At 38.6% G+C, this 10,719-nt stretch overlaps 1 protein-coding gene across 1 annotated transcript; it reads right to left on the bottom strand.

The window, feature by feature from the left end:
- Nucleotide 1: 1 nt before the first annotated feature.
- Nucleotides 2–10,488, bottom strand: LOC146390191 (uncharacterized). Its single transcript, XM_084923208.1, has 6 exons — nucleotides 10,329–10,488; nucleotides 7,810–8,160; nucleotides 5,243–5,456; nucleotides 4,626–4,690; nucleotides 3,234–3,350; nucleotides 2–1,947 (listed from the first exon to the last, which is right to left on the bottom strand). Exons 1-6 carry the CDS (start codon nucleotides 10,375–10,377, stop codon nucleotides 1,283–1,285), a joined length of 1,461 nt encoding a protein of 486 aa, XP_084779334.1. The 5' UTR covers nucleotides 10,378–10,488; the 3' UTR covers nucleotides 2–1,282.
- Between the last annotated feature and the right edge of the window lie 231 nt (nucleotides 10,489–10,719).

Raw genomic sequence — 10,719 nt, 5'->3', positions numbered from 1 at the left:
TAATAATAATAGACACAGTTGAAGACATAAAAGTAATACCAAAGACTTACATCAATATACATTATAGATATGAAAAGATACAATGAAATAAATAAACACTTAACACCTGGGTTAAGTGTTCCTGGTGGAGTCATCTGACACTTAAAATCGGGGCAGCGATAAAAGCATTTCCTGAGTAAAAAGTAAAGTCAGGGAAATTAGCTCTGATTCATGCCAGCAGAAAGTACACTGGGATAATCAGGGCAGCAAACAAAGGCACAAATGACCTTGTGCAAAACATTAGCAAACAAGAATGATTTGGGAGTCTTTTTTTGTTTTTTTTTGGATAACAAAACATTTTTGTTACATGAGCCACTGAAACAGAGCTCAATGTCCAATGTTTCATCTATAAAAATACAAACATATCAATTTCCATTTGCACAGTTTATGCAAAAACATAATTGGAAATATATATTTTTTCTCAAGCACATTGATACATAGCACTATACAAAAAAATACAATAGCAAGTAAAAAAAGGCTTTAAGGTGCAAGAAAAAAATTAGCTAAAATTATTTCATCTATTGGAAAAGCACTCTGTTAACAAAGTGATGGTAAAATGGCCTGCATTTGTATAGGTTTACTAATCCCTAAGGACCCCAAAGTGCTTCACACATCCAGTCATCCACCCATTCACACACAGGTGATGGCAAGCTACATTGCAGCCAGAGCCACCCTGGGGCGCACTGACAGAGGCGAGGCTGCCGAACACTGGCGCCACCGGGCCCTCTGACCACAGCCAGTAGACAACGGGTGAAGTGTCTTGCCCAAGAACACAACGACCGAGACTGTCCAAGCCGGGGCTCGAACCGGCAACCTTCCGATTACAAGGCGAACTCCCAACTCTTGAGCCACGATCGCCCCACAGAGTGTTAACAATGTTAACAAAGAACTGTTTTTTTTCCTCCAAACAAACAAAAACATACAAACTAGCCCCAACTCTTAATATGAAAGTAAAAAGAAACAGCCTTTTATATATAAGCAAAAGTATCGCAAGCAACATACATCATGGTCTGGTCACATTTTTAGACTGGTAATGCAAAGAAAAAGAAAGAAATCATGCTTAATATTAAAAACATTCAAAGAACAGGAGACTCTGCAGCTGACTGTCAAGCCCCTACTCCATGCTTCCATCACTGGTGTGAAATTTCAGTTTCTAGTTATTGCTCAGTTAAGGAGTTTCAGTCATTTAAACCGAGCAAGCATTGCCTTGCCTTATGCTTGAAATGTACAGCTTACATTTCCTTTACTTTTCATTTCTTAATAAACTTCTATGTTCATCTTCTTCAGGTAAATTTCTCAGGAGGCTGTGACGGTTATGAAATTCAGCTAACTGTGGAAGTCCTAACGAGTGTCTACGCTGAGGATGGTGGGTGCTTTGATGGGGTGAGGCACTGGAGTTGATCATCTGGTGGCTACTGAGAGCAGAAGAAGGGTTGGATGTTGGTAAGTGTAGTTGTAAAATATCTGGACTGCTGTACATACGGTGGTTTCTTTGAGATATGTGACCAGGTCCTGGAAAGCTGTTTTGCCTTTTGATGATAAGCTTTGAATCCCAGCTTTTGGGTAAGTCGTCAGATTTTGGAGTTTTAAAGCTGGTTGAAACTGAAGATGGGTTTGGATTGTACACACTGGTCAAGCTCTTGTTGTCAGGGCCGTGAGTTAAGAGTAGTTTGGAGGGTTTTGAAACGTCTGCTGTGGTTGTGGAATGACATTGGACAGTTGTTCCACTGTTGTAGGAAACAACTTTGCTGTCCTGTAGTTTTTGGGTCTCATCTTCGATAAGAAACCCAGACTGTCTTTTCATCTGTCCAATGCTGCCATTTACCGAGCTGTCTGTGCTGTTAACTCTTGTCGGGTGGAGGAGGCTTTGATTTGATGTCTTTCTGTTCACTGGCTGCTTTACAATAGCTGTGTAAAATAAAATAAAAAAAGCTGAATCATCTTGTGGCAAATAGAATTCAAACTGTATAGATGGCTATAGGAAAATTATCCAACCTTTCACTTGATTTATGACTTCAGTAAAACAAAAACAAAAACAAAATATGATCACTGTACAGACAAAAGAACTCCAAGAAATACACAGATCAGGCAAAACAATATGATCACCCATTGAATATTGTTTTGGTCCCTTTTTCACTGTCAAAACATCAAGATGTTAGAAAAACGTCTTTCAAGTCGTGGAAGTTGTGAAGTTGGTCCTCCATGGACTGGACTTCTTTGTCCAAACACATGTCACAGACGAACAGATTGGATTGAGCTTCATAAACCATTCATGATCCGTTTTTGCTTTATTACTTTGTGTATTATGTTGCTAAAAAGTTCAGGGAACCGTTTCCACGAAAGGGGTACATGGTCTGCAAAAACAATTCTTAGGTAGGTGGTACGTATCAAAGTAATACCCACATGGATAGCAGGAGCAATGATTTTCCAGCAGAACAGTATAACAGGATCTGCTGCTTGCCTTTTTCCAAAAGTACATTGTGGTACCAGGTGTTTCCCAGGCAAGCAACTCAACACATGGTTGGTGCTTTCAGTGGTGGACATGGGTCAACATGGGCACCCTGAGTGGTCTACAGCTACGCAGCCCCATATCCAACAAACTGTAATGCACCTGTATTCAGGTGTATGTATTCATACACCTTTTATCAGAAACAACATTAACTTTAATTAATTCTTTAATTTGAGCTCCAGTAGCTCGTCTGTTGGATTGGACCGCACATCCATCAGTGAGCCTTGGCTCAACATGAACTCGTTGGTGCTCTGACTTTGTCATCTAGCCATCACAATTTAGGCCCAAATTAACTTGCTCAAATGCTTATGCTTACCAGTTGTTCCTGCTTCTGACATTAAGTTTGAGGACAAAATGTTCACTTGGCTTCCTAATATATCCCAACCACTTACTGGTGCCATGTCAGTTATCATTAATGTTATGCCTGATCAGTGTATACTATTGAGTCAGTCACAAAACTCCTGAGTTTCCACCTTAAACACATGCAATTCTGTCTTTGTGTTCTCTATGTAAAGAGCAACTACATTTTTCTTCATCCTTAAAACAACAACAACAACGACAATAAAAAATAAAACACCAAAACCACTTTGCTGTCATTTCAAAATGTTTCTCAACTGTTCACTGGCAGTCTATATCAATGGCCCTTGCTTTGCATTTTTTTGTATAATTCAGAACTGTGACTCACCAAATCTGAAGCATTTTTTGCATGAAAGGGCAATGAATCCAGCTGCAACTAAGAAAAACAGTGCTGTTCCTCCAATGCTGATGGCGATATTGTGAGGATCAGACTTCATGCAGACACCTGAAATGACATAACATTACATTGACATATGAACAGATAATTCATATTATACTTAATATAAAATACCATATATCTGCAAGTTTTTCTTCAAGTCTAATGAGTCCTTATTGGTAGGAAATAAACACCCAGTGCCCTGCCAGGTTTCTTAATCAGGCTACTACATTGAGACAGTGACACGTGCTAAACTGTACTGCCAACAAACTCAACAGGACTCCAGACAATGTCAAGAATAGAGGCGATATGCAAACTGGCAAGCATGTGGTGCAGAGGCCGTACATAGGTTGTATTGGAGTAAAGATATAATTTGTTATCATGATCTCTAAGCAGCACAGTGGCACGGCGGTAAGCACTGTTGCCTCACAGCAAGAATTCAATTCCACCATCAGGCCGGGGTCTTTCTGTGGGGAGTTTGCATGTTCTCCCTGTGTTTGCGTGGGTTCTCCCAGCATCCAAAGACATGCATAAGCGGAAGAGAATGGATGGATGGATGGATGGATGGATCGGTCTCTAAGTATAGATATTTTGGCTAGAACTACATTATCAATCACAGGTATGTTCTGCAGTGCCGTTGCAGAGAAGGCAGATGCACCTGTGCATTGCAATCAGCCTAGAATCTGTGTAGGGTCCTATGTTTGGGGTTCATTGTTGATGTGTGTGGCTGGCAGCCAAGCATACCCATATGGAAAAGATATATATAAGTCTTATAAAGTTTGTATCTGTCTTGTGTGAAACTTGTATGAAAAGCATATAAGAGTGAAAACGGATATAAGATCCCTTGAAAAATTATATAATGAAACTTGTATGTTTTGGATACTTACTAAAACAATATATGAAAGTAATGAGAAAGTGGCCACTTTCATGAGTAAATCATGTAAGCCTTATATGATTTACTCATGAAAGGGGCCACTTTCATGAGTAATCACATATAAGTTTTTACTATTTCTTTTCCATATGGGTATACAGCAAGCGTGACAGAGATAATAAAAGATGCTGCAAAGCATGAGGGTACACCCAGGTCTGGTGTGGATTTCTTACAGCTTAAAATAAAGACAACAGTGGGTTAGGGTGTCAATCCTGGTGTGAAGTGACATGTGGAAAGCAACAAGAAAGCAAATGGTTAACATAGTGGTCATCTGATAAAACTCCACACACGGTAATTTATAGAAATCCCAATAAAACCTACACATGCATTAAATGCATCTACAAATCCTACAAATGCATTAAAAAAAAATGTGAATATGTGTGTTTGAATGCACACGTGAAGATCTGCCATACCTGGTATGAGGATCTTTGTTTCCCTGGTCTGGTTAAACTCTGGTTGATGAACTCTGCAGGTGACACTGTTTGACAAATACACAGTTTATAACTCACATCATATAAGTGAAAATCTAATTTTACAGTTAGTTGGTTAAACATAATCTGCAGTATTGTGCAAAAGTCTTGAGCCAGTCTACGTGCAATAAATCACTGCACTTTTTCCCACCTTTTGAAAAGTACAAACACAAATGGGCACACAGTCTGAACTCTCTTAGGCAATGTTTCTTGTCATTTCTTTAGGTAGTCTTCAAGGATACTCATCGGGGTTCCTGAAGGTCACTGAAATTCTCCTTTGGATGTTTATTTTGTGTTGTGTCATGATGATCTCACAGTGTGAATATAGGGGTCCTGGCTCTCAGGAGGCCAGTCCACAGCAGATAGGGTTACACTGCATGAGAACTACTGCTGACAGTTACTTAATGAGATTAGAGCCAGAGAAACAATGAGTTCTGACGCTGCGTTTTCCTGTTGTCCTATCAGAATATAAAGACAGAGATTCAAGACTTTTGCACAGTACTGTAAAAAAATTAAAAAATGCTTATCCAATTATTAATGTCTAAAAAAATATGTATAACCTGCTGGTAGCTCTTTGCAGAGTGGCTCTTCGTGTCACAGTGAAACATCCATGGGCATCTTGTTGTCCTTTGGGGTTTTCCCCATAGATGTTCTTTCCATTGTCATCCAGAAATGTTACCTGAGGCTCTGGCAGCCAGCAGTTTGCTTCACAATGCAGAGTTATGGCATCACCCTCCGCTGAAATCACTGAAAGCCTTGGCTCAGAAACAGCCACTGTAAAAACAACAAAACCAGAAGGTGTGATCATTTAATCTGCCATCCTACGCACCTGTCCTTATTTCTGATAAACCTGTTATTGTTTTTATGTTAAAGTTACATCTATGATGTCAAACCCACACTTTATAACACTCTTGGCTTCTGAAGAAGATTGAAAGACACTCTAAGTGATACACAGACAATACAAACTGCTTTTACATAATTAAATTAAACAATTTATAGACAGTGTCAAATCACAACAGCAGTTGCCTCAGAGCGATTTAAACTGTAAGGTCACGACCCTGATATTTATATGAAGCTGTGCTTTTTATAAAGTAAACAACTTTTCTAAAGCTCCTTGAAATTGAGCGTTTAAGTAGACGAGTGTCTCCTCCTATAAAAAGACTTTGTTTCCTGAAAGTCTGTTCCTCTGATGGAAGAAAGATTATCTCATGTGAACCAATCCTTAATCATGGCAACTTTTACAGGAGTTTAAATCTTACATTGGTCAAATATTATTAATAGTATAATATGCACTTCTGAGCAAGGCCAACTGGCCATATTCCCAGTAAAATAATGAAATAAAGCTGGTGTCATTTGAAGGTTTAGCACACCCAATTTACTTTACAGATCCCCCACCCCCCAAAAAATGATGCAGGTATCACCATGGTTTCTGGTTGTGTTAATATTTTTCATTCATTAGGGACAAAAATATATCCAAATTTGTAACAATAACAGAATTTTATCTACTATCCCTGGCAGAGGTTTGGTGATGCAATGGTTGCTTGTTCAAGGTCTAATGACTGTGACTCAACTTCAGGGATTTAATGGAGACACGAATGAAACAAGAATTTCAAGAAATGCAATAGTCTCATTTCCTGTTTTTCATTATTGGCAGTGGCAGCTTGATTTAATGTCCACATTTGGTACAAATCACATTTAAACAGAGAGACATGAAACCAAATGAGGACACACCGGATATGTTCTTCCGGTCCAGCCCACAGGTGGGCGACTGCTACATGAGCAATGAGGCTAATGATCTACCAGTTCAACCTGTTATGAAACACCCAACTATTAAAAAGAAAAGAAAAAAAGAGTCAAATGTGTACACACACTGAACTCAAAGGACATTCCTGTGGATGAAGCTGTTGTTTGTACTTTAAGCTTCAGAAACGACTCAGAAAACAGTCACATATTTTTAACCCATGGGATTAAATGTTATGTACACAATGTATTACTTAAAGAGCAAAGTGGAATTGATTCTCAGTGTTTTTCATAACTGCTACTATATTTATAGCCCATACTCAGGATACTTGCCACTAAAGTGTGATATATAGCTGAAAGTAGTGGCTTGTTCTGAATTTAAATAATCTCTGTTCTGTTCCTTCCATTTGGAAATCTGTTTAAAGTTTCCTTTTTTGGATCTATTATGCTATGTTTTTATCTTTGAACTCAACTAGAGCAGCTTTGTATATGTCACAGTCAAAATATGCCCTACTCGTCTTTTATTGGTCGTTGGTGCGACTCTTCTGTTCAGCTCCACTGTGTAAAAGAAGCCAGTTTCCCCTGTTTCCTATGCTTTCTTCTGTTGACCTCCATAAACAGAACATTTGAACAGAAGGAAAGTTTGCTCTAGCAAGATAGTGGCTAACTTTATCAACCAATAAAGCTTGATACTTACATATCTATATTATTGCTAATATATATTGTAATATATCTATATCACTAAAGCACTTCTGGATGGATGCAAACTGCATTTCGTTGCCCTGTACCTGTGCATGTGCAATGACAATGAAGTTGAATTCTATTCTATTCTATTCTATTCTATTCTATTCTACTCATCAAGACTCATTTAACTTTGAAGTAGTTTTATTCTGTTGAAAACTAAAGGCTGAAATGTGAGAAGTTTTACAAGTGTGTGCATTTATGGATGTATCATTGATTTTTATTCAGTTGCTATACGACCCGAAGAACGGATTCAGATTTTTAGGTATAATTAATAGCTCAATTGTTTATTCAAAAGGAAAATCAAATAGATAGAAGATGAAATGAGATACAGATGAAGAAAAGAAGCAGCTCACAGATACTGTCTATGTTTAAAGCCAAGAGCTCTGTGCTGTTAGGGGTAGGGTCAGCCGATATCAAGGACCACCATCTAACCTAGCATAAACTTTGTGGAGCATGGTTTATCCTCATGTAATTCAAAATTGTGCCCCTTCGAGCTCTGACTCTAAAGTAAAACCCAGATCCTGATCGCATATTAAATGAATTTAGCTGAACTGGACAAGAACCCAACATTTAAGTGGGTGGAGCACACTTAGGCAATTCAATGGTGAACTCTTTGTGTGGAAATGAACATGAGTGGACATACCCACATCTAGCTCCACTGTTGTAACCTTCCTGGCGACATTTTTCTGGAATATGAGGCACTGGTACTTTCCGGTATCAGACACGTGCACATTGGAGATCCGTAATGAGATGTTTCCATCTTTGAGCTCTTTCATGATGAGGCTTGTCCTGTACTCGAAGGCTGGATTCTTCATCTCGTAGGCCTCACAACCATCCCGGTACAAGAAGACAACATCTGGCTTCAAGCCTTCCTTGGACCACTCAACAGTCGGAAAGTCTTCCTTGTCAGAGATATTGAAACTGCACGGTAGAATAACATCTCCACCAGCAAAGGCAAGAACGTGCACTGGCTGATCCTGAGCAGAGGATCCACCTAGAAAAAAGAAAAGAAAAAAGAAAAAAAAAGAAACACAAAAAGGATAAACTACCATATTAAAATGATAAAAAAGAAAGTTATTGAAGTAGGCAATAAACAATGTGAGTAAAACTTTACTAGAAGGTATTCAATGCCTCCAGGTGGATTGACTCCTGTATGTTATTCTATGTGTTATAGGTGAAGAGAGCAGGGAGCTACAAGGCAAACTCTGCAATTTACCCGTCTTTTTCAAATCCTGATCAATACTCTGAGTATTGACCAGCAGGATTACAGTTACATTACAGAGACAATCAAGTCTATCCCATATATTTTTAATGCCACGTTAAAGCTATAGGGGCATACATCTGTAACAAAAGTATGACATCCAGAAGAGAAAGCCCCTTTTTAAGAGAAAAAAAATATTCTGACACATTAAACTGTTTTTTTTTTGTTGTTGTTTCTTTGTTTGTTTTGGTGGCATTGTTGATTTATTTTTTCTCTTATCCAGGTTTGGCCATCTTATCTTATTTGAAATGAAAGCAAATTACCACCCAAAGAGCCTGACAGAAAACAAAGCTGCAAGACTGACAAGGACGTTTTGTTTCTGAGGACTTTGAATGCCACAATCAGCTGCTTGCACTTATTATCTTTTTCACCTGCATAACATTGCAGCAGTACTTTCCTGTGACGCAACAATGACGGCTTAGTCACTCAAATATTCTCTCATCCAATTAATCATGAACTTCTGAATGCACTGCATTTCTGATGGCATTTATTTTTAAATGCATAGTATTTGGTTAATGATACAACTATTGGCACGAGTCCATCTATTGAGGTTTGCACTGGTTGGTTCAGCGTGATTAAGATATTGGCCAGTGACGATAACACAGGTTGAATTAGACGTGCACATCAGTGAACAACACTTTTCCACTGCTTGACAGAAGAGGAAAGGAATAGTTCATGAGGTAAGGTGGGGAAGTCCCCAAACCTGTAAGATGTATAGTTTGTACATAATTGAAAATGTCCCACACTGTCTCACACATACTCTATGTCCCACACTTTGTCAGGACACAGATAATTGTGACATTTACGTAAGCAAGATGCATAGAAATACACTTTATTTGGTACACCAGTTCAACTGCATGTCAGTGCAAATATCTATTCACACAAATCGCATGGCAGCAACTCCTCATTAAGACATGCAGACATGGTTAAGACTGAGCATCAGAAACTTTGAACATGGTGCACAGTTCTGCACCAGTTAACAAACCGTACATTTCATTTGATTCAGGCATGCAGTGTGTGCATCTTTAACAATTAAAGAACAATTATGATTAAATGATTGCACATCATTGCTGTTCACAATTATGTTTGTGTTTTTTTCCCTCTTTCAAGTCCCCCAAATTCACTCTGCACTAGACTGTGGCATATTTAATTGACATATCTGTTATTTTCTCTTCCTCTCTTATCCATTTATAGATGTATTATATTCGTATTGATTTGGGGTTACTTTTAAATGCATTATGGTTTTGTTTTTTCAAACTTTGTGAGTAATTACATTAAATAACCATAATTTCAGCACTGGTTAAAAATACTATGACTACAGTGTTTGTAGTAATTATACAGCACTACTACAGAATGTATAATATGAAATCCTGTCTATAATGTTGAAAACTATTCTTTTATTCTGAAAATCTCTTAACAACGTCCTGAGATCACTGCAGATTTGAAGCTTGACCTAAGGACTCCGAGTTATTATTTTTCAGCTAACTGGTTTGGCATGATTTACAGAGGTAACGGCAGCAGGTGAAGTTTAAACAAACACTTTCTCGCACTAGTGGAAGACAAACAATCGCAGTATTGCTTGGATCCGCGGCACGTGCAATGAAAGGTCCTGTTGAGCTTGTGCTGTTAAGTATCCTGTTGACGGCCAGGAATCATTGTTCACCGCTTGGAAAAGTTAATTTAAAGAAATCCTGAAAAAAAACCTGTTGGCTCCTGTGATCTTTATTCTGATAACAGCGATGCATGACGAGGGCGTTTTGCAGTTAACCGACCTTTTAAATTTGCCTTTCAGTAAAATCCCTAACGTTCTTTGGCACTTCTCATTTACTTTTCTCTTTGACTGAACGTGAATTAATTCGTTGCTCTAAACAAAATCAGCATAACCCAGCTCTCTTTCTTACCCATATAGGATGACAGCAGACTGGCAACCACGAAAAGACGACGATACATCCCTAAAGGACAAAAGACTTTCCCCCTCAATTACTGAAGAACCAAATTAAATGTTTCGGAAGTTATCATTCTCTCTGCAGACACCAGAAGCCTGTCAGATCAGTGTGATCAGAAACACTGACTGACACTCACAACCTCAGACTTTTGATCTTGGTTTGGCTGTGGGCGGTGCCGCAGTTACGCTGTTTATCACCTGCTGACACACTGACGCTTCAACACCAATAAAAAAAAAAGAAGAAAAAAGGTGGCGCTCCTGACCTCTCCAGGGGTCGCCATCTGGTGTTAAAAATGAAACATTACACTCGATTTACACAGACAGTAAATGGGCTGATGGCGCTTCAT

This window comes from Perissodus microlepis, chromosome 3, assembly GCF_051167445.1.
Source record: "Perissodus microlepis isolate ML-2025 ecotype Zambia chromosome 3, ASM5116744v1, whole genome shotgun sequence".
Lineage (NCBI taxonomy): Eukaryota > Metazoa > Chordata > Actinopteri > Cichliformes > Cichlidae > Perissodus > Perissodus microlepis.
Note: the sequence above shows the minus strand (reverse complement) of the source record. Positions and strands in the feature narration are given on the sequence as shown.